We start from the raw sequence: 24,199 nt of genomic DNA on the forward strand, positions 1-24,199 counted from the left end.
GCAGGAAGAACCCACAAAGAACACACTGGCAATCTGATAAATTGTACTATCTGAACTATAAATCATGAAATTCATCTGAAGAATGTTAAGGAGTTACCAGAGAGATTATGTAATGGACTTGATTTTTCTTTTTCTTTACCTAGCATCCTACAAATTCTAAAATTTATCAACTGATGTATCTTTTAAATAAACAGCACCAGTCTTGCCCATTGATACAATTAAAATTTGACTTTCTCAGTTCTTAGTTCACAAGTTTATTATGAAAAACACTGCAGTGCTCTTGTGCAGTTAACATTGTCTTACAGGAGGGGGAAAAACAGTTCTGTTCAAAGCAACTCACCAGGTTCTGACAATAACAAAGAACAACATGAGGCTGAGATTTGAGAAGGGAGATAAACTGAGTGCAGACAAATCATACAATTAAATTAAACGGTATCCCTGAAAATAAACAGAACGATTTCAAAACTCACAAGTAGAGGGGAGGCCTTGGTACTTATTTTTAAAAATGTTCATTAAGCTCCAATGATTGTTTGTTGCTATCCTTATCTACAGTCATGCTGAGTAAAGCTATAGCTAAATGGAAGTTAAATTGTATTCACGAGGTGTTAATGTTTACATCTTATTATCTGCAGTCTCTCATAGAAAGCAAAAGTAACTACAAATAACGTTATGCCAGAAACTGGTTTCTTGACCAACAATGTCGCTTCAGCATGCAATGAACTGGTTCATTCTAAAGTGGTCACGGCTGTTGATGACAGAGGCTTTGTATTTTTATATGGCACATCTTTTGGTCCATGTGAAAACAAGTTTTTTGAATGTTAACTATTCTCTGACACTTTGGAGTTACTGTTGCTCTTCCAATTTCCATTAGGTCAACATATGGTTCATGGCAATACTGTACAAGTTTAAAATTTCATTACAGGAAGTAGTCTGGGGTACGACGAGTAACATGTGGCTCGCCCCTGCGAGGTGCTGGGTCAAACTGCAAGCTGAAAACAAGACATATTTGTTGTTTATACTCGAAGACACCATTGTACTGACAATCAAAATCAAGAACATCATTCTTTCAAACTTCACACTATTTTTTCCTATCAAATTTCAGCTTGCCTTAATGTAACAAAACTATAATTCAATCATGCTTTAATAAGGGTCTTCTAGCTGATTGCCTCCTCAAAAAGCCAAGGTAACTTCAGCCAGAGAGGATATGCTTTTATATATTAGGCTTCCTTATATAATCATTTGTAAGATGGGCTCTACTAAATAAGTAAAATATAGGTTTAAAGTTCTAATTTACATTAGGATCTATATATCACAAGTTTCTGTTGATGTATTTCAAAATACCATAGGTCTGTTTTAAAAGAAACTTAAAAATCAAATTGGAATGTATTTAGCATGAGCTTTTCAACTCTTAAAACTCCCATTAAAACTATATATTCAAATAATAGCAATCAACTACTCAGGTGTAGATACTTACAAAGAGTATTTTAGAGTATCATCAAGTTCCATGATTGCAGCTTGGTTACCACAACGATAACAATAGTTTGGAGCACTGAAAATCGTTACTACATTCCGGTCATGGCACCAGTTATATCCCTACAAGGAAAAAAGAAAGGACATAAAAATACATTTTACTCCCTTATTTATATAACTAAATGTGACTCCACTCAAAAAAAAAAAAACACTCTTCTCTCAAAAAGGCTTGAAAAATAGCAACACTGTTTCTTAGACAACAATAATTTTCTGTGCTCTACACAACTTTTTAAATTAGAACCAATATATATTCTTAAATATCTGGCCTTCTGTAAATAGCAGTATCTGTCTCATTAGCCTCTCTTACTGCAGTGGCTCTAAACATGATCCAAGAATGAGTATATGGCCATTCCTTGTAAAGGCAGATAAATACTCCTCGGAGACAACAACCTTATTAACTCTCTTATCAGTCGTAAGTGAAGGTCCCAAGTTGGTCATTGCCCAGGTAAAAAGAATAGATGCCTCTAGCATTTCTGGCTTTATTCCCTCAGTCTATTCAAATGCATGAGTTACTTTTAAAGTATTGTTCACAAATTTCTTTCCCTATCTTTAGCAAAGTCAGACTTTATTGATAACCACAGAATTGTATTAGAATTAATCTAAACAGGACCCTAATTTTATTTGTATGCTAAAAATCAATGTTCTATGCTAAGAGCCCACTTTTCCTTTTTCTTCTTTCAAATCACTGTAACCTTACCATCCAAAAGACTACTTAAAATATTTTAGTTTATTTCTTCCCCAAACTCTTCTTCCACACATACACATTAAATATATGAAATAACAAAGTTGAGATAATAAAATATTACATTCCCGCTTCTCCTGCCCCCTGAATCTTACTTTCCCACTCTTAAATCCCGAGCACTATCCGGTCATCAAGAACCTGTCAAGCCTGGTTGGTGTGGCTCAGTGGATGAGCATCGACATATGAATCAGGAGGTCACGGTTCAATTCCTGGTTAGGGCACATGCCTCAGTTGCAGGCTCAATACCCAGTAGGGGACATACAGGAGACAGCTGGATCGATGATGCTCACTGATGTTTCTTTTTTTTAAAATGTACTTTTATTGATTTCAGAGAGGAAGGGAGAGGGAGAGATAAAAACATCAATGATGAGAGAGAATCATTGATCAGCTATCTCCTGGAAGCCTTCTACTGGGGATCAAGCCCGCAACCCAGGCATGTGCCCTGATCGGGAATCAGACCGTGACCTGGTTCATAGGTCTATGCTCAACCACCGAGCCAAGCCAACCTGGGCTCACTCAGTGATGTGTCTGTAACTCTCTCCCTCGCTGAGGTCAATAAAAACACATTAAAAAAGAATGTCAAATTTATGGTGACAGAGGGAGATTAGACTTTGGTGGTGAGCACATAATATCGTAATTATACACTTGAAACTTAGATGATGTTACTAATCAACAATGACTCAAATAAACTTAAAAAAGAATCTCTGAAAACGTTAACTATGAATTTCATGATGACCAAAGCTTGAGATTTTACTTCTAGTGTGCACCTACTAAAAAGGCTCAGGCTATATGTTCTCATTAATATCATTCATTTAAAACTCCCTAATATCTTCCTTCATTAAGTTTACATAGAAAGCAAATCAGGTTTCAAAGAACAGAACGTACCTCCATCACCAGCTGGTGAGCTCTAGACACCAACGTGAGGCCATTGGCATGATTAAATGTCTCAGAAATATCTTGCCCAAAGGTGTAACCAGCTCCTCGAGGAGATATACCCCAACCACCACGGTCATCGGGATCTGACCACAGCAAGTCACACATTGGACCCTAAAAAAGCAAGTTAAGTTAAACAGACTTGCAAAAATGGTTAATACATGATTTTAATAATTCATCAAAAGCAGACTTTATTGATAATCACAGAATTGTATTAGAATTAATCTAAATAGGACCCTAATTTTATTTGTATGCTAAAAATCAATGTTCTATGCTAAGAATTGAGCCCATTTTTACTTTTTCTTCTTTCAAATCACTGTAATCTTACCATCCGAAGACTACTTAAAATATTTTGGTTTATTTCTTTTTATGTGGTGTTTGCTGAAAACAGTAAAAGGTTTTATAGTTAAAGTCAAATATCTATGTCAAATAAATAAACTATTTCCAGATGTCTTTAAGAGAAATAGCCCCAATCAATGAGCCCCAATAGCAACAAACCCTAACTAATAATTTGCCTACAGTATACAAATGTCAATGTTAGGCACTAGAGTCTAGTAATTATAAGGCAGAGACTCTGAAGAAAACTACACCCTATGTCCTAAGCCCAGTCCCACAAGTATGGTACCTTGGCAGGTTCCTTATATTAGCTTCTTCTGAAGAATGGGTGGACAAGAGTGTTCACACTACATGGGGTTATTTTTGAGAATTAAACAAAATAATACATATAATGAACTAAGTTACAATTCAATTTTTCCTCCAAGTAGTTTGCTAAAAAGATTTTATTACCCAAATAAAAGTCATTACCTCATGGGGAACTTCTTGTAGGCGATCAAGTGCTCTGATGTGATCCAGTGTATCTATGGATGGCGAGAGGCCACCATGTAGACAGAAGATCTGAAAAGAGTGGTTTATAATGTTAACCTCACCTAAAAAAAAAGTTGAAACATTCTGGACTAAGGTGCAGACAGTAGCCCACATTATTTGACCCCACTTGTATTTCTGTTCTTCCACAACCAGGCTTGTCTCTGCACCTCACTCTAAGCCATCTTTCTCCCGACTCACTCTAAACTATTGAATACACTCCCTTTCTTCCTGATAAACCATCGCTACTTTATGCAGACTCCACTTCAATCTGCTCCTCCAAGAAAATGTTTCTCTGATTTCACTGTCACCACAGACTATTATTTTTCTTTCGCACAGAATTTTATTACAGTTTCCTTAATTACATCTCCCAGATGTGTTCAGAAACAATTTGAGAGGATGGATGTAGTCCCAACATATAGTTCAGAGCCTGATACAAAGGCACTTCAAAGAGGCCTCAAAGGGATGTGAGTGAAAAAAGAAGTTACTGGTACTTAAACAATCAGCAATGTAAATTTTAAGAAGACCTACATACCTGCCCATCCACCAAAGCAGTGAGAGGAAGATAGTCAAAAAGATCTGTAAAATATTTCCAAACATTTGCATTTCCATATTTCCTTAAACACTCATCATAGAAACCATATACTTGTGTGATCTGTCTGCTCTCATGATTTCCTCGAAGAATAGTGATGCGTTCACGGTAACGAACCTGGAACAACAAAATGAAAAACAACATGAAATGCTGGCTCCTTCAAAAACCAAACAACAATTCAGCAAACCTTCCACAGGGAAATCGAGAGTTCCAATTTTATTGGTGGCAAAAACAAAAAAAATACCATTCCAAATCCTTACATCACACTGAACTGAAACCACAGATCTACAGGCATTTGTCCATGAGGTATATGTCAACCCCATCTCAACTAAATCAAACTCCTGCTACCACCAATTTTACCCCAAGAGAATTATCAGCTATAACACTCTTCATGAATTATTTGTTAAATAATTTTTGGTAAATCTATAGCTATGCAACAACCATCACAATTGAGCTTTAATAATCATTCCATTATCTCCAAAAGATCCCTCATGCCTATTTGCAGTCACTCCCACCAACCACTGATTTACTTTCTATTGATTTGTTTTTTTAGAAATTTCATATAAATTAATCACACAACGTGCAGTTATTTGTGCCTGGTTTCTTTCACTTAGACAGAATATTTTTGAGGTTCAACTGTGTATGGATCAGTGGTTTGTCTTTCTTAATTGCTGCATAGTATTCCATTGTATGGCCATACCACCTTTTGTTTCTTCACCAGTTGAATAATACTTGGATTGTTTTGCAGTTTGGGGCTACAATGAATAATGTTACTATAATCATTTGAATGTACATGGTTAAAATTGAATTTATTGGGGTAACATTGGTTAATAAAATTAATACATGATCTATATATTGTACTGTGTGTTTACCACCCCAAGTTAATGCATGTAAGTTTTAAATTTAATTTTATTTTTAAAATATTTTTAATTGATTTCAGAGAGGAAGGGAGGAAAGATAGAAACATCAATGTTGAGAGAGTCATTGATCAGCTGCCTCCTGCAACCCCCCCACCCCCACCCCCCCGCCCACTAGGGATCGAGCCCGCAACCGGGGCATGTGCCCTTGACTGGAATCGAACCCGGGACCCTTCAGTCCACAGGCCAATGCTCTATCCACTGAGCCAAACCAGCTAGGGCCATTAAGTTTTGATATGAACATATTGTCATTTCTCCTGGGTAGATTCCCAACTGAGTATAACTGCTGGGTCATATGGTAGGGATATGTTTAACTTTTTGAGAAACTGCCAAACTTTTTCAAAGTGCAGAGCATTTTATGTTCCCAGCAGCAATGCATAAAGATTCAATCTCTTCACAAATTCACTAACACTTGGTATTATCAGCCTTATTGATGACAGCCATTTGCCTGGCTGTGACTGTGACTTTAATTTACGTTTCCCTGGTGATTAATGATTTTGAGCATCTTTTTATGTGCTTACTGTATTTTCTTGGGTAAAATATCCCAATACTTCGTTCATCTTTAAATTATCATCTTAGTTTTAACAGGTTTTAAAAAATATATATGAATACAAATACATTTTTCTTAATGATGCCTTTTGAAGACGAAAAATAATTTCATTCTGATGAAGTCCAATTTATTAATTTTTTAATGGATCATGCTTCTGGTATCATAGCTAAGAAATCTGCCTAACCCAAGGTTACAAAGATTTTCTAAGTTTTATTCTAGAAAATTCAAGGTTTAGCTCTCATATTTAGGTCTATGATCAATTATGATCCATTTGTATGATATGAGGTATTTAAGTTCCCTCTCTCTCTTCTTTTTGTTTGTAAATTGATACCCCTGTTCTATCACTATTTGTAAGTTTCCTTCCCCCTATATTAGTCTGTCATAACAAAGCATCACAGACTGGGTGGCTTATATATCAAATGTATTTCCTCATAATTATAGAGGATGTTGGCAGGATTGGTTACATCTGAAGGCCCCTCTCCTTTGCTAGTAAATGTCTATCTTCTCCAACAGTCTTATCATCTTTCCTCTGTATCTGTGTCCAAATCTCTTCTTATAAGGACACCAGTCATATTGTATTAGGGTTCCCCATCTGACTTCATTTTAATTACATCTTTGAAGATCCTATCTCCAAACACAGTCACATTCTGAGGTAATGGGGGTTAAGTCTTCAACACATGAAATTTGGTGGTAGTAGCGGCACAATTCAACCCTTAAAAGCTTCAAACATGAATTCTTAAAGGTAACATATTCATTCCTTCTGAGCACTGGGATTCATCCTGGGCTTATAAGTCTGCTCCTGTAATATCTAGAGCTACCACAGAAAGTTTCCATCATTTAAACTAACTCCTTTATTTTATAGATGCAGAACATAATGACCTCCAAAAATGTTCTGTAGTACTTTACATGATTCCAACTAGTAGCTTCAAACACATACATTATATTAGTTGCCTAAAATTCAGCTCTTGCCAAAACCACATCTCACTGCTTCCCCAATATTAGAAGTCTTTGGAAGCCATTTTACCATTCTGCATATTTAATAAAATCTTTTCTCCAAAGGGTAAAGTCAATTTTTTTACAGGAAAGACAGAAGCCTACCATACTAAACGCTATTTACCATTTCATGTTTCACCTTCAGACCTTTGTACATTTCCCAAAGCTATACCTGATATAAAGCAACTTGCTTTCTTTATCATTTCTATTGTTCTAGAATATCATGTCATGCTTAATGGTTATAAACTAGTCCATGAGCCCTGGCCAGTTTGGCTCAGTGAATAGAGCGTCGGCCTGCAGATTCAAGGGTCCCAGGTTCGATTCCGGTCAAGGGGATGTGCCTTGGTTGCAGGCGCATCCCCGGTGGAGTGTGTGCAGGAGGCAGCTGATCGATGTTTCCCTCTCAACAATGTTTCTGACTCTCTATCCCTCTCTTCCTCTCTATAGAAAATCAATAAAATATATTTTTAAAAATAATAATAATAAAAAAATAAACTAGTCCATTGAGATAAATCATAATTTAGATATTCACTTTGTGTTGGATATTTAGGTCAATTCTCTTTCTGATATTAAAAATGCTGCAATTTATGTTTTCATATAAATAAAGCTCTTTTCCTCTTGAATTTCTACCTCAACAAAATTGTAATATGACTACTGTGTCAAAGGATATAAACATTCCAACAACTTATATTTCGTTCCTTTAAAATACTTCAAAAGTGTCTAGAAAGTAATTATATTCCCTCCACATCCCAATTTATTGATCTAAAATCTATCTGACCAGCCCTCTAATGTTTTTTCAAATAATTGGTTATTTTCTTCCCTAAGGAATAAGCTTTTTTTTGCCCTGGCTGGTGTTGCTAAGTGGTTAGAACACCAGCCCAAACACCATGGAGTCTAAGGTTCAATTTCTGGCCAAGGACATGTACCTGGGTTGCAGATTCAATCCCCAGCCCCAGGTGAGGCATGTGTGGAAAGGCAATCAATCGATATGTCTCTCTCACATTGATGTTTCTCTCTCTCTCTCTCTCCCTCCCTCCCACTCTCTAAAAATCAATAAAAAAAATATCCTTGGGTTAGGATTAACAAAAAAACTCCCCACAAACACACACATAAAACCCTTTTTGTTTTTATTCTATACCATCCCCTTACTCAAAAAGAAGACAGACCTATGATTTCTAAGTCCCAAATCTGAATACTTGCAATCCTAAATTTAAAGTTTTATTCTAAAACTTAATATTCAGACAGAGAAAATCACAAATCTCTGGAAAAAAGAACATTCAAAAGGACTGTATTACCCAGTTTAAAATATCTGAACATAAAATTGAAGTTACCTTAAGAGCTACAAGCAGAGTAACTGTTTCAACTGAGTAGTATCCTCTGTCAACATAATCTCCCATAAACAAGTAATTTGTATCTGGTGACTTGCCACCAATTCTAAACAGTTCCATGAGATCATGAAATTGCCCATGCACATCTCCACAGACGGTGACTGGACATCGAACCTCTTGCACGTTGGATTCTTTTGTCAGGATTTCTTTAGCCTACAGATGGGAGAGAAAAAAAAATAAACCAACACACTTGACATGAAACAACACTAACAAAGATATGTTTCTTCATACTTAATGTAGGGCAATCTTAGTAGAAAATGAAATTGCAGGCAATTATGATCCCATTATAAGAGGGCAAGGTTTTATTCCATTGGTTATCTCTCCCCTGAATCCAAAAACAAATGTATATCAAGATGCACAGCCCTATTTCTCTCATCAGTATCAACAGTTTTTAGGCCTATTAGTTGTCGTAGAAGTAAACACTAAAGAGATTATATTATTAGTAGCTATATAAAGATCAATGAAAATGGAGCAAGACATTCAGGTAACTAATTCCTTAGCTTTAGAGTTCTAACGATAATGCTGGTAATTCCAGGAATCCAAGCTATGAGGAGAGGTTTCTTAGTCCTGCTTGACTTTAATTATTGAAAGACATTAAAATTTTATCTGTATGTTAATATACTTTTTACACTTCACAGTATACTAAAATACAAGCTTATTTTACAGTTTGTACCTATTCAATATACATGGGTTTTATACTGCTTTTAGAAAACTGTTTGATAGCATTCATCCACATAGTCACAAATTCAAACATTACTTTTAAGGGTAACATAATCTATCTCTCAATACCATTTCATTCATTCAACACACTTATTCGCCATTACTGTATGCCAGAAACTGTAAAGATCACTGGAAGATATCATTCATTTGTTACATTTATCTGAGTGATATTATGTGTCAGGCAGGTTCTGTGCTATCTACTGAAGGTATAGTGAACAAGGTAGGTCATTCCCATGGTGGGGTAGGAGGTGCGGGCCCACAAACAAGTATCTAAGTAACAGAGTACAGACTGTTAAATGCCAATGAAAGGGAGAGAATAACTGGTGGAGGCCACTTTAATAAGATATCACAACAAATAAGACATCTCAAAAAGCACACAGTAGAGCAGAAGAGATAGACAATAAAATGATCATTACAGCCCTGGATAAGTGGATAAGAGCATCAACCTGTGGACCAAAATTCCAGTCAAGGGCACATGCACGGGTTCCTGGCTCGATCCCCAGCAGGGGGCATGCAGGAGGCAGCAGATCAATGATTCTCTCTCATCATTAATGTTTCTAACTCTCCCTCTCCTTTCCTCTCTGAAGTCAATAAAAATATTTTTTAAAAAGTGATCTGTAAAGGGCCAAGTGCTAAGACATGCTAGAGTAAGCAGCAGTGTTCCACGATCACAATCTCTGGGACAGCTGGAAAAACTGACTGAGCCTGAGGTCCAAAAAATGAGTGATTTAGTTCCACAAAGGGGATGAAAGTAGAACATGGAAGGAGGTCCTACACAGGCAGATGGAATTACTTGTAGAAATGTCTCAGGAGTTAAAGGAGGGAAAAATTAACATGGATGAAGCATAACACACAAGAGTAAAGAAGAGGGTGGACTGGGGTAGAGGTAGGGTAACCAACTACCCTGGTTTTAACACTGAAAATCCTGCATCCCAGGAAATGCCTATGCTGTGCCCATGCAAACCATGATAGTTGGTCACTCCAAGTAGGAAACGTAGGGGGAGAATGAAGCATGGATATAGACTGAAAAACAAGTCTAGTCAAAGTGGTATTGGAACAAAGATCCACTGGCAGCAAAGTTGATGAGTGAATATAGTATTTCAGAGGTAGGTGCTATAGAATGTGGTATTGTGGGTATCTGAAATGGAGTAGAGCTTAAAGGCCAATAGTATTCCAATACCAATCCACAGGCAAGTCTTGCCCAGTCTCCTCCCGAAACATATCTAAAATCTATCTGCTTCTATCTTTTTTGCTACTACCCTGGCCCAAGCCACCATCATCTCACCTGGATTTCTATGCTAGCCTCCCTGTTCCATTTTCCTGTCTCTAATCTATGTTCCATGCAACAAACTGACAATTTTTACAATGTTCACCAGATTCATTTTAGTTACAACTGTGTATACAGAACCTTGCTAGAACAATGCCTGAGATGTAGAAGGCACTTCAGGCAAGAATCAATAATTTTTTAAAGTCTCCTCTCCCCACCTCATACTGGTGCTCTCATGTGCAGCCAAGTTTAAGAACCACTATTTTCAAGTCTCTAAATATTTTGGAGCCTATTTTAGTACATTCACCAACCACTGACATCCAAAATTATTAATTTGCTCTAACATTTTTAAATGTAGAAAAATATTCACTGTCCTCAAAAAGGGATATTTCTGAAGAAATACATATAATCTACATCTCTAGTGTAATTACAACCTTCCTTGGTTTATTATTATTAAAAAGCAGTTCACTAGACATATTCTATTACTGTTTGGCATTAATACCATGTCTACATACTAATGAAAATAGCTATGAATGAAATGATAAGCCTTACTTCAAAGAAATTTTCCAAAGTTATTGACCACTCTCCACAACCCCACTCTCCCACTCGGACAGAGTAACCACCAATAGCATTCTGATGTATATCCTTTCAAAACCTTGTTTACACATTTTAAGTCATATTATGTGTCTAAAGAAATAAACAGTATTGTTCAGCAGTCTGCATTTCTCCTTACCAATATATCTTGGAGTTCAGAATGCATATATATATAGACCTGGTTAATTTCTCACATTGGACACGGAGTATTATCTGAGGAACTAGAGGCCTGGTGCATGAAATTCGTGCATGGGTAAGGTCCCTAGGCCTGGCCAGCAATAAGGGCTGATGGGGGCCTTCCGGCTGCCGCTCCCTGGTGGTCAGCGCATGTCATAGCAAGCGATCGAACTCCAGGTTGAACTCCCGAGGGGACACTTTGCATGTTCGCCTTTTGTATATATAGTATATAGATAGAAGATAATACTCTGGGGGGAGGGGGCAGCTGCATGTATGTCCTAGTATTTGCTCCCTTGTATACATATGAAGGCACATTTCCTGTATGAAGTGGACTTATTAGTATATCTAGTAGTTTGCACTTTTTTCTTTTTTTAAAATATATTTTTATTGATTTCAGAGAGGAAGGAAGAGGGAGAGATAAAACATTAAAGAGGGAGAGAGAAACATTGATGAGAGAGAATCATTGATCATTTGCCTCATGCACACCCCTAACTGGAGATCGAGCCTGCAACCCAGGCATGTGCCCTAACTGGGAATTGAACCATGAGCTCTTGTTTCATAGGTCGACACTCAACCACTGAGCTACGCTGGCAGGACTCATCCTCTGGTATTCTGACTGCTATAATTTAAAGCCTATGTCCCTGAATTATGCATGGAAACAAAAAAGCAACACACACTCCCAAACTTTTTTGCTTCTCCTAAACCCCTAAAACATTTTTTTCAGACCTTCAAGTGTCTCCGGTACTTAATTTAACATTTGGAAAAATAATATCAAGTTTTAAAAAAAAGTGTAATTAGTACCATATTCATTTTTTAAAAAATTGGAACCGTACTGAAATTCAGTCAAGTGGTAAATAATGAAATGAATGAATTCAAGGAAAAAAGATTTGATGTAAAATGTCCTAGCTTGGCCAGTGTGGCTCAGTGGTTGAGTGTCAAACTAGGAGGTCTCGGGTGATTCCTGGTCAGGGCACATGCACAAGGTTGTGAGCTCCATCCCCAATAGGAGGCAGCCAATCAATGACTATCTATCATCATTGAATGTTTCTCTCTCTCTCCCTTTCCCTTTCTCTGTTCTCTGAAATCAATAAAAATATTTTTTTAAAAAAACTTCCTGGAACATGGTTAAAATGGGAATAGACTGTTTTATTAATAAGAAGAGACCATCACAAGTAACAGTTTGTGAAGCTAAAATTTTATACCATCCTAATAAACAATTTGAAAAATCACTTGAAGGAAAGAAACCTTTAGGGGTATTAATTTATTTTCAACATCCTCTCAGCATTCTGAGTTCAGATTCAGAAATCAGACTGTATTTCAACCTGCTATAAAGCAATCAAGTATAAGGTGAATGACTTATATAGATCTGTTTGACATTCTTAGATATAGGTCATCCCTAGCCACCATAATAACATGAAATTACAAGCAAAGCAGTCTTAAATTAGACCTCACAGATCATCCAAGCCAAGATTTTTCAAGGAAGTAAAAGAGAAAAAAACATGAACCAACAGATTCACCAACCACTTATAATCAAGCAAACATTTAAGAATACAACATGAAATTGAAAAAAATAAAAATAAAAAATAAATAAAAATACATGATTACAGAAGAAAAACATTTTTAATAAGAAGACCAAAAAGCATTAAAATGTTGAGATTAATTTCAGTGGAAAAACTTTAAAGAATAATATGACTGTCTTAATCCTACCACACCAACGAAACTACTCTCATTTCTTCCAGTTTTTACCTAACACAGACCTCATGTCTACAATTGGTCAACATCTCGTTTTGTGCTCTAATATTTCATATTCACTAACCCAATTTCCTACAGCATTATAGTGATCATTTTAAACTGCTGTATAACATCCTCCTGAACAGATTTATGCATATATTATTGTTATTTGAATGATTTCCTTTCAGAAAATTTTCAATTGTGGGATTATAGAGCAAGATAGTATTTTTTAGTTTCATATGTACTATACAACAGGATTATGCTTTTTGTTAGTGGTGGAATGTGGAAGAGCTGCTGCTGCCTCTGAAGCAGTAAGCAAGCTTTTCCCTTAGTTCCACCACTCCAAACCCTCCCACCAAGGGCCCTTGAATCTGTCTACCCTGGGTGAAGCAAGACCTCCTAGCTGGATCCTACCCCCTCACCCACTCCCCATTTAGGCTGACTTTGTGTGTCCTAACAACCTTAGCATGATGCTTTATCTTAAACAACTGCCTTGTGCAGTCAATGGGCTGAATCCGACCACTCTGGCATAGACTTGCCGAATTCCTTGATGGGCTACCAGAATACAGTTTAAAAATCAAAGAACTAAGTGGCACCAACAGCAGCAGCAACAGAATAGAGTTTGTTTTTTTTAAAAAAAGTGATACCTGCCAAAAGGAATTTCCAGCCCAGAAAGTGAGTTCAGGAAGTGGAGCAAGTGGCCAATTCACTCACCCCTCTAGCATCCCAGTTCCAACCATTTACAGCAGCAGTGCTCCTGTATCTATCTGGAGTCCAGCTTCCATCTCCCCACTGTCAGATCCCTTGTCCACCTTCTCTTCCTGCATGCATGACCTATAGCTCGTAGCCTATGCTGAAGTTTCAGGTTATAGTCAAGAATACAATAGCTCAACTTTCTACTTTGGGGGCATGGACTACAGATCTTACTTGACTCCTCTGCATCACCAGCTTCCTGAACCAGGAGTCACACACAACCTATTGGTACCACTACAGCCACCAGCCATCTCAATCAGTACTCAGCTTCTCTTTCTATCCAGGGATATGTAGCTTCAAGCCTGGTTTCAACTACTTAACTGCTTGGATTTTAAGGACCAAACTGCCTCCTAGAAGTTTAACTTCAAGGATGACTGCTTGGATTATAAAGATCAGACATCTTGTGGAAATTCCAGGTTTTGTGAAGACCTGTAGAAACTTTGTTGTGTGGGTGATTTTTAAATATACTGGGCTGGACATTCCAGTTTTAGTATGGTTTTGTAAACCAATGTCACCACAATTTAAAAAAAAAAAAAAAAAAAAGAGAGAGAGATGGGATGATGCTCAGACTCATCTTCTGGGATACTTGAAGGAAAAATGAAGGTCCTTAGAGGGGCCCACCAACCAGCAAACTGAAATGGACAAATCAACCTACTTAAGATCCTGTCATAGTCTTAGATCATTGGTTTTCCTGATTTGCAAAATGATCAAAAGCATTCTGTCATGTGCAACCAAAACAATACAAACACTAACCTGTGAGGGAAAGAGGGGAAGGACAGAGCCTACATAAGCAGAGGTGTTCCAATGGTTTAGCCAATTCTGACTGAATCTTAAAAAAAAAAATGGACAGAATCTCAAGTTCACTCGTGTCTCATGACCAACTGTTAGTTGGCACTGAAAAACTTTTCAGGGCTGTGTGAATTGTGCAACTGATTGTCCTAGATGCACTACTTTATTTGTAATATGTTCACAAGGAGTCAATATGTAGTTTAAGAAACTATCAGCGTCTTATATAAATGGTACACCAGTGGTTTTTTAAAAAAAATATATTTTATTGATATTTTACAGAGAGGAAGAGAGAGGGATAGAGAGCTAGAAACATCAATCAGCTGCCTCCTGCACACCCCCCACTGGGGATGTGCCCGCAACCAAGGTACATGCCCTTGACCGGAATTGAACCTGGGACCCTTGAGTCCGCAGGCTGACGCTCTATCCACTGAGCCAAACCGGTTTCAGCCACCAGTGGTTTTTAATCTGTGATCTCAGACTTCAAAACTGTGATCACCTGTTATTGTATGCGACCTTGAACTCAACCTTTGTAGGGGTTCTTCTGTGATTAAATAGGTTATGATAAGTAAAATTCAGAGCAACCAAGTACTTATCTAAAAACATTACCTTTGGCTGGAGGTGCTGCACTGCAACTTTACATCAAAATGTCTCTGGACAAGGAGAATGAGAGAAGAGCACACAAATTCATCTGCAATTTACAGCCAGTAAGTCTAGCAGTAAAGAGACACTGGTCAATTGCTCTGGCCCTAGTAAACTTATAAACTGAGATCATTATTATTTATGTTTGCAGATGTTAACTGGAAAAGTTATATATGTGTAAACCTTTTCTTCCTGTATTAAGCAGATATGTATAATTGTATCTAACAGTTTGGGCCTGTGTGTGACGCATACAAGATAGCACATGCACATGCACACACACACACACCAGATTATGCCCAACTTGTTATGCAACATGCTCAGCTATCCTATATAATAAAAGCCTAATATGCAAATTGACCAAACGGCAGAACAACCAGTCGCTATGATGCGCACTGACCACCAGGGGGCAGACACTCAAAGCAGGAGCTGCCCCCAGCCTGCAGGCCAGCCAAGGTAGGTGCAAGTGGGGGTCCCAATCGCCCCGCCAGTCACCCCACAGATCGGCCCTGATCACCAGCTAGGCCTAGGGCCCCTACCCATGCATGAATTCGTGCACCGGGCCTCTAGTTTCAGATATAAAAAGCTATCTCCTGATTTAACTGACACTTTTCCTTTAAGATTTCTAACCTTTTATTCCATGTTTATTTACTACCAGTTATTTCTCCTCTTATACAAATTGTCCACACATACTCTTTGAGTAGTCACAGAGTTGGGTGATGATCTTAAGTATTTTTCTATTAAAATACTGATTATTAATTCTAATATTCATTGGAACTCTAGTTCAAGTAAATCTAACATTTCACACTCTAATCATAGTTGAGTACATCTTCACCAATATAGCCATAAAGGCATAAGAGAAGTTGAGAAAAATGCAATCTTTGAATTTTACTTTTCAGTTTAAATAATTCAAGACATTTTAAAACTTTGAATTTAAAGTTTTCATTTACGGCAAAATAATTAAATTTGCAGGCAAGAATACTTTTTTCAATATCTTAAAAGAATTTAACTTTGCTTTTTGATGCCTTAAAAAAGATAAAAGATCGTTTTTTTTTATTTTCATAACCATGCAAAAATTATGTTTTATGGTATATTAACATATATGGTTAGATTTTTATTTTGGTGTGATACATAAAGTAGTGCATATTAGCTCTGGAAGCAAATGAATTTGTGTTAGTTATCTTCAATTATCAAACCTTTTTTTATACTACTTGTCTTTCTTTTCTTTAAAATATATTTTATTGATTTTTTACAGAGAGGAAGGGAGAGGAATAGAGTGTTAGAAACATCGATGAGAGAGAAACATCGATCAGCTGCCTCCTGCATACCCCCTACTGGGGATGTGCCCGCAACCAAGGTACATGTCCTTGACCGGAATCGAACCTGGGACCCTTCAGTCCGCAGGCCGCCGCTCTATCCACTGAGCCAAACCGGTCAGAGCTACTACTTGTCTTTCATTAATTATACCAAACAGATGGTTCTAATATTTTATGAAACAATTCAGTCTTCTTTGATTAAAATCTGTATGATTAAGCTTCAAATAATCATCTTCATCTCTAACCAAAATAAATGATCATTTTCTCTAAAGCCATATATCTGACCTCAATCTTTTTTTTTTAATAAGTAGGCAGAAGTAGCAGCTTTTTAAAAATATATATATTTTATTGATTTTTTACAGAGAGGAAAGGAGAGGGACAGAGAGCTAGAAATATCGATGAGAGAGAAACATCGACCAGCTGCCTCCTGCACACCCCCTACCGGGGATATGCCCGCAACTAATGTACATGCCCTTGACCAGAATCGATCCTGGGACCTTTCAGTTCACAGACCGACACTCTGTCCACTGAGCCAAACCGGTTTCGGCCTGACCTCAATCTTTACTAACCAACCTACACATGTGCATGAATTAAACATTCCCAATCATTCCTGCATGGGGGGAAAAAAACGTTAATCTACTAAACTGAGAAATGTTGCTACATATATAGTTGATTAAAAAATTCTCACAACATAAAACTAGAGTCTGTTTCCTCCCTGATATATAAAAGATGACTTGGCCTAGGTCTTTAAGTTTCCTTCTAACACTAAAATTCTACTCCATCCTAAAGTCCTTCTTAAAAGTCTTTTAATGAAAAGTCAGAGCCACACAACAAAATACATGGTGGGCATTACTACTAGTTTACAAATGATGGGTGCAGAGAAATAAAATTCCCTTGATCACCACTAGCACAAATGTTCTAAAATCTTTCCTATATAGTTTACAAAAGTTCAACCTCCTGACTTACCTGAAACCCTGCTATTAAGAACAAAAAGCAGCCCTAACCCGTTTGGCGCAATGTACAGAGCAACGGCCTGCGGACAGAAGGGTCCTGGGTTTGATCTGGGTCAATGGCACATACCTTGGTTGCAGGCTCCTCCCCAGCTTGGGCCCTGGTTAGGACGTGTGCAGGAGACAACCAATCAATGTGTTTCTCTCATTGAGAAACATCAATATTTCTGTCTCTCCTCCCCTCCCCCCTTCTCTTCCACTCTCTAAAAATCAATGGAAAAATATCCTCCGGTGAGGATTAAAAAAGAAAAAAGAACAAAAAGCAAACTAACAAATCCCTATGATAATGCTATTTAGACAAAGTTAAATACTGAAAGTCAGTAATGCACGTAATAGGGGCTTAAAATTTTTGGTTGAATGAATTCCAAAAACAAATGTAGTGTCACAGTGTTAATAGCATCAAATGACACTCCATAATCTTTGTCAACTACACTTCTGTATATGACTCTAGCTAAACAAACAAACAGTTTCCCAGGGCACTCTAGAACAAAGGTTCTCACGATTCTTTCAGCCCCCCCCCCCCACATAAATGTAAAAATTCCAATCTGTAGTAGTAATTAAATGATTAAGGCAGAGGTGGGGACAGGGAGTGGTGCCATAGCACCTGGCCAGCTGGTCATGTACAAACTTTAGACACACATTTCTGTCACTGCCTTGTTCATCCATTTCAAACCACAATACCAATATATAACTAGGCAATAGTAACTTGGTATTGTGAAATTAAGCTATTAACCCCATGTTGTTACTTTGTAGTTCTTTCAGACCCTAGCCATTTATTGACAAGCGTGAGTCTCAACTTCAGCTTATTCTACTACTTCTGCTCCAGAAGTAGAGGGAAAAGCTATTTAAAACAACAAAAGGAAATCTTTCTCCTTCCTAGTTCTAGTCCAAATCAGATTTCACTTGCATAGGAGTACAGGTTGAGGATTTTTTCAGACAAGGATGGTAATGAGAAATTAAAGGGAAAAAGTTATATAAGCATAACCCATGGACACAGTGTGTGTGTGGGGGGGGTGTGTGTGAGGGCATGTGCTGGGGGGAAGAGGGGATGACCAGGGCGAGGTCAATGGGGGAAAAAGGAGACATATGTAATACTTTAAACAATAAAGAATTTTTTAAAAAGCGAAAGGAGAGAAGTGGACCAAGTAGAAAAGAGTTAAAAAAGGGGGGCGGGTCCTCTGCCACACAAAACTTTTCCTCTCTCTCTTAAGTACCTTAAAAAAAAAAAAGACTCTTGCCTACCATTTCTTCAACGCAAATCCAATGTCTCCTGGTTTTCTGAGCTTAACTCCTCTAAACTAAACGAATATTCCATGTGACTTATGAGATAGGGAAATACCTGCTGTCATAAAAAGGGTGAACACTAGAGTGGTGATGCAAATATTATCCCATACACTCCTGAAGTGCTCATCATTCTTTCTACAGCATGAGTTTCACTTTAGCCCTACTACCAATTTTTGTAGACACAGAACTATTGACTCTGAGAAAAACAAAGGAAGAGTTGCAGAACTTGTGTATCTGAATAGTACTGTTCACCGTTTTGGTGTTTCCTCATTAAGTCAACTCAAAACTAACTGCATTACTGCTTTATGCCCGGAAGACCATGAAACACAGAGGCACAAACAGCTTTGACTGTGGAAGCTATGAGGATAAAAAGAAAGGCATTTTACACGTTGTAATGAACAATAATGTCAGTTATGCTTTATTAGAATATTTCAGAGCTCAGTCTATGGATCACAATTTACGCTATCTGAGAATACATAGAAAATAAACTGGAATTTTCACCTCATTAATCTTTTTTGAGGGGGGGAATGCAGTTAGCCACATCCAAAACTGAAGAATAATTATTGTTGACTCCTCCAGGACACAGTGAAACAACAATATGTGACAGGAATAGGGAACTTTCAAGCAATCAAAATAAAAGTAATGCTTTATTTTACAGAGCTGTTGATTCTACAATTCAGTCTGGCCTCAATTCACCTGCATCTTTTATTAACACTACCTAAGAATCTAAAGGGGGGCTATGAAGCAAGGCTAGAACATTGGTCTTAGAATCCTAGGCAATCTCAATTTAGTCCCTGCAGCCAATAACTTTACCTTTCTGAGCCTCTAGTTTCTATTTATAATTGAGGACAATAACTGTTACATAAACTTAAGAGAACTATGCATGGGAAAGTATGATGAACATAATATTCTGTGTTACTGCCAACTCTTTTCAATGTTCATATTACTTTTATGTAAATGAACCAAACAATGTTGTAAACCAAACACATATACAGACTAGCAAAAAACATATTACACTTCATAAATTACATTTGCTCAAATATTTTGTAGCTCATCTAATTAGAAAGAAGGGATTTGTTTTCTATATACTCACGTAAAAAAGGTTAACACTAAGTGGGGCCTAATGACCGCATTTTATTTATAGTGCTTGTAGAGCAATGGAAAACAGCATTCCTAGTTAAAGAATGCTTTGAGGAAAAAAAAATCTGGCTATCAAACAACATTCTCCACAAGTTTGGTAAGAACTGAAAGCACAAAGCCAAAAATCATACCTAAATTAAACCACTGCTGAAGTCAAATAAAAGACTGTTTACTGTAGTTAATGTGAAAGCCAAGTTGACACTAATATTTTTTCCCATCTGTAGATGGAAATATACCAGTCCAGTTACACAGATGTAGTCCTGTTACTGACTATAGAATTGTGCCTGGCACAAAACTGCACTCACTTACCACAAATTCTTAAACAATCAACAAATTATGATCCCAAAAATGACAAGGTATACTGCGCACACACACAACCAACTTGGCTTTGATATAAACCTTTATCACATCTGAGGGGGGGCGGGAGCTTGACTTGTTAATAACATAAAACTATGTTCACTCTTGGATTCTCTGCATTTGAACACCTACCACCGTTCAGTGTTGACCATAATAATGGCCTTTGCATTTTAAAAAATTACAATAATCTCTTATGATGATCTTTATTACTTAACTTTAAATATTTCATTCAGATCAGGCATTTTCAGATATATAAAAGGTTTTAAAATTATCATGCCTTCTCATAATCAAAGAAATCATCAACTATTACTAAGTAGCTATTTCCAACAAGTATCTTTTCTTAAAATAAAAAACTACTGTACTAATGAAAAAAAAATTTCCCTCAAGATTTTTAAAATATGTAGCTTTCACCAGATGGGTTATTAGCCATACAAATATTAACAGTGAAAAGAGAATTTTTTTACTAGGAAGACTTGTACAAAAGATCATTTCAAGTCACGTATCCTAACTCATCCCAGATACCTAAAAAACTGCCTTCAAATTAATTTAGTCTGGAAGGTTAATATAATACCAAAAGTTGAAATACTTACAAGCTAAAGACAATAGGAAGGCTGTGTGATGGTATCCCCCCAAAAGGCTCATCCCTTTCTTGGAAACCTAACTCCAAATATTATTTCCATCTTTTTGGCTCTGAAAATTAAAATCTGGACAGGCTGGATGAGCAATAGAAATCTAAGCATAAATTGATTAATCTCACTCATCTTAAGTTTCACAAAAATGTGGAAAACAACGAACATTTTACTAGGTGCACCAAGCTTCATACACCCCACCTTAGCATCAAATATTTCGTCTGTAGTCTCCAACACAAACCCTCTACTTCTGTGGTCCATTTACTACTGATTTCCAACTAGATTCAGACTCCTTGAGAATAAACATTATATTCTGTATTGCTTTCCATTCCTCTCATAAAAGGAAGCAATCTTGGATATTCAGTAGGTTTTCAATATTTAAACACAAAGCACCCATTTAAAATGGAATTGTATAATCTCAAATTAAACATGTATTAAGTCTATAGACAAGAAAATGGGTCTTGGTTGTGTAGCTCAGTTGGTTAGAGCATAATCCCAATAGACTGGGATCAATCCTCACTCAGGGCACATACGAGACTCAACCAGTGAATCCATAAATAAGTGGAACAACAAATCGATGTTTCAAAAAAGAATATGGACCAAGTGAAGTGGTTGCCCCAAGGTGAGTCACAATTATTCACTAGTGTCCAAGTCTAACTTTGCAGTCCCATGATTTTCCAATTACATCATTACTTCTCTTCCAATATTTTCTACACAAATGACTAGTCATCTAGCCAACTGCTGAGTAAGTCTTTATGTAAAGTACTAAACTCTAAAAGTCATTACAATCATCACTATGGTACCTACAAATTAAGACCTGATAATATACATTAAATAATTTTGAAAAGTTTATTTATAAATCTTTAAAATAAACACCATCCTCATTTTATGCAGGGGAATTAAGGATCAAGAAGCTACCATTATAATGCAGCTCCAATAGATGATGTGCCACCTCATTAACTAGGAGAGTTTTGTTTGGGTTTGGGATAAATAAATCTGAATTTGATTCACTTAAAGTGCAATGATTTATAGCATAATTTCTTTAAAAGCCTATTTTAGGGGTATATAGGCCAAACTCATGAACCTAATTTTCACATCAAACCACAAACAGGTCAGCATAATTGCTCTGTAATAACTTTCTTCACTAATACAAAGTGATAACATAATATTTCACAATTCTGTATTAAAATAAAATGCTGCAAAGTTCACTTTAAAAAGGGGTAACTAAAATGGACTAATGAAATGGACTACAAGATTCTGTTTTCAGCATCTGTAAGCACAAGTCCGCAGCACAGTAAACGCTCAATCGATAGCTATTATTGACACTACCACTTAAAGCCACAAAAAATACAAACAAGTAACTTTCCTAACAAAGAGCCAGGATACAAAATTTGCTGCTCTTAGTTTATGTTGCTCATTTTAAAAAAAGAAATGGCAAAATGCCAACTACGTAAAGCTTAGAGAAAGAGTTCACACTACCCAGTTTGAGTCAGCATATAAATCTTAAATTCAACTGACATTTATTTGATTTCCAATCCCAAAACTCCATATATAGTATGATTCAAATTCTCCATTTCTTCCAACTATGAAAAACAACTTATATTCCTCCCTATATCTATCTACCACCATGACCTTCGTAGAAACTAGGTTAGAGATTTGTTTTTAAATTCTTCAAAAAAAACCCAACACTTTACAAAAAGACTGGAAAAGATTGCTCGGTGAATGTAGCGCAATCCACCTAGGATAGCAGTAAAGCAGTGGGGCCTTTCGATAGGTCTTGGGGTCTGGCATACAAGCTTGCCTTTGGGGGGGACCCTCTGGACAGCTTTGGGGCCAGGGCTTAGTCCTGAGCCCAAGTGAAAAGCCTCTGCCCACCGCACAGTAGAGTCTCAGGCTCTACCTCCATGCTGGAGAACCCAAGGCCTCTGGCCCGGACCTCAAAACCGCCCCCCACCCGGGGTCTCCGCTCCGCCAGCACCCGTCCGACGCCAAGGCCGGGAGGCTCCGAAGCCTCCGAGTGGGGTGAACGGCGCCATTTTAGGCGGCAGTGGCAGGGACAACCAATCCCTGCGCGAGAGGCAGGGGGCGCCGGGTCGCCTGGGAATCACCGCCGGACCGCGCCGCGCCGGACCCCGGTCGGGGAAGCGCCGGGGGCCCGGGCTGGCGGCCTCCGCCATGTTGCACCCTCCCCACGGCAACCTCTTTCTCGGCGGGCTCAGCCCACGGCGGTCCCCGCAGCCGGAGGGTAGCTCACCTTCTCGCAGAGGCTCTTGACCTGGGGCTCAGAGAGCTGCTTGCACTCATTCAGCTGCTCGATCCATTGGTCCAGTTCCTTGGTGAACACCTTCTCGTCCATGATGCCACCCGCCCGAACAGGCTGCCGCTCCGCGCTACACCCGCGCCGCCGCCCGCACACGGGCCACACGCACACGCCGCCGCCGGTTCCCGAGGTATTGGTGTGGTTACCGGCGGTTGCTCGGCGCTAGCTCCGGCCCGCTGGCTCTCCCCGCAGTGCTCGGCCGCTGGCCGCTGTCTTCCTCAGCTAGCTATAGCCCCCGAGCTCGGCTCTCTGTAATGGCGGCCGCCGGCGTGGTGACGTCACGCCGGGCGTCAGGAGGCGGCGGGATGCGGAGGGGTGGGAGGGCCGCGGCACGAGCTGCGCAACTGCGGAGCCGACCCTGGGCGGCCGCCAGACCGGAATAGGGGCGGGAACCCGGGGCCAAGGCGCAGGCGCAACATTGCCCGCTGGTAACAGGCACCTTGGGCACAGGGCGTGGTCCTCCAGAAGGGTGGGGTCCAGGGGGAAGGGCGGGCGGCGGGGGACTGGGCTAATCCTGGGGCACGAAGTCCTACGCGGCGCGGGCGGGGGCCTGCCGCGGCGCAGTCCTGGCGGGAGGGGCCTCCCAACTGCCAGAGACCTTTTCCGAAAGGTGCTTACGCCTCGGCTCTTCACCGGCCACTGCAACCAAATCGGAAACGAGAATTGCGACCCCACCGCTCCTCCACGGTGCACGAGCGCTGGAATTGCTTGGGATCCCCGCATCTTTGTGGGAAGGAACGAGCGCTGAGTTGTAGCCTGGGTGGAGGCCACCTCCACCTCTGGTTGGCACCTTGTAATTAGGTCACTCGTAGGCGGAGGAGGGTGTACCTCCCGGGGGGGGGGGGGGGGGGGGGGAGTGCTGCGCAGTGCATCTGACTCCCCTGGCACACACCTTTCCCTGCTCCTAGATGGCTGGTCGGGTACAATGGCTGGGCCCAGGCTTGGGTTTTTCTCAGGGCCCCCGACCTCG

At 38.9% G+C, this 24,199-nt stretch overlaps 1 protein-coding gene across 1 annotated transcript; it reads right to left on the minus strand.

Annotated features, from left to right (window-relative positions):
• Nucleotides 1-238: 238 nt before the first annotated feature.
• Nucleotides 239-23,506, minus strand: PPP2CA (protein phosphatase 2 catalytic subunit alpha). Its single transcript, XM_079770728.1, has 7 exons — nt 23,164-23,506; nt 8,450-8,659; nt 4,602-4,775; nt 4,010-4,099; nt 3,158-3,319; nt 1,475-1,593; nt 239-989 (listed from the first exon to the last, which is right to left on the minus strand). The coding sequence occupies exons 1-7, from the start codon at nt 23,263-23,265 to the stop codon at nt 917-919; spliced, it is 930 nt and encodes a 309-aa protein (XP_079626854.1). The 5' UTR covers nt 23,266-23,506; the 3' UTR covers nt 239-916.
• Nucleotides 23,507-24,199: the final 693 nt, after the last annotated feature.

The sequence above is a fragment of the Cnephaeus nilssonii genome (assembly GCF_951640355.1).
Source record: "Cnephaeus nilssonii genome assembly, chromosome: 5".
In the NCBI taxonomy this organism is placed as follows: domain Eukaryota; kingdom Metazoa; phylum Chordata; class Mammalia; order Chiroptera; family Vespertilionidae; genus Cnephaeus; species Cnephaeus nilssonii.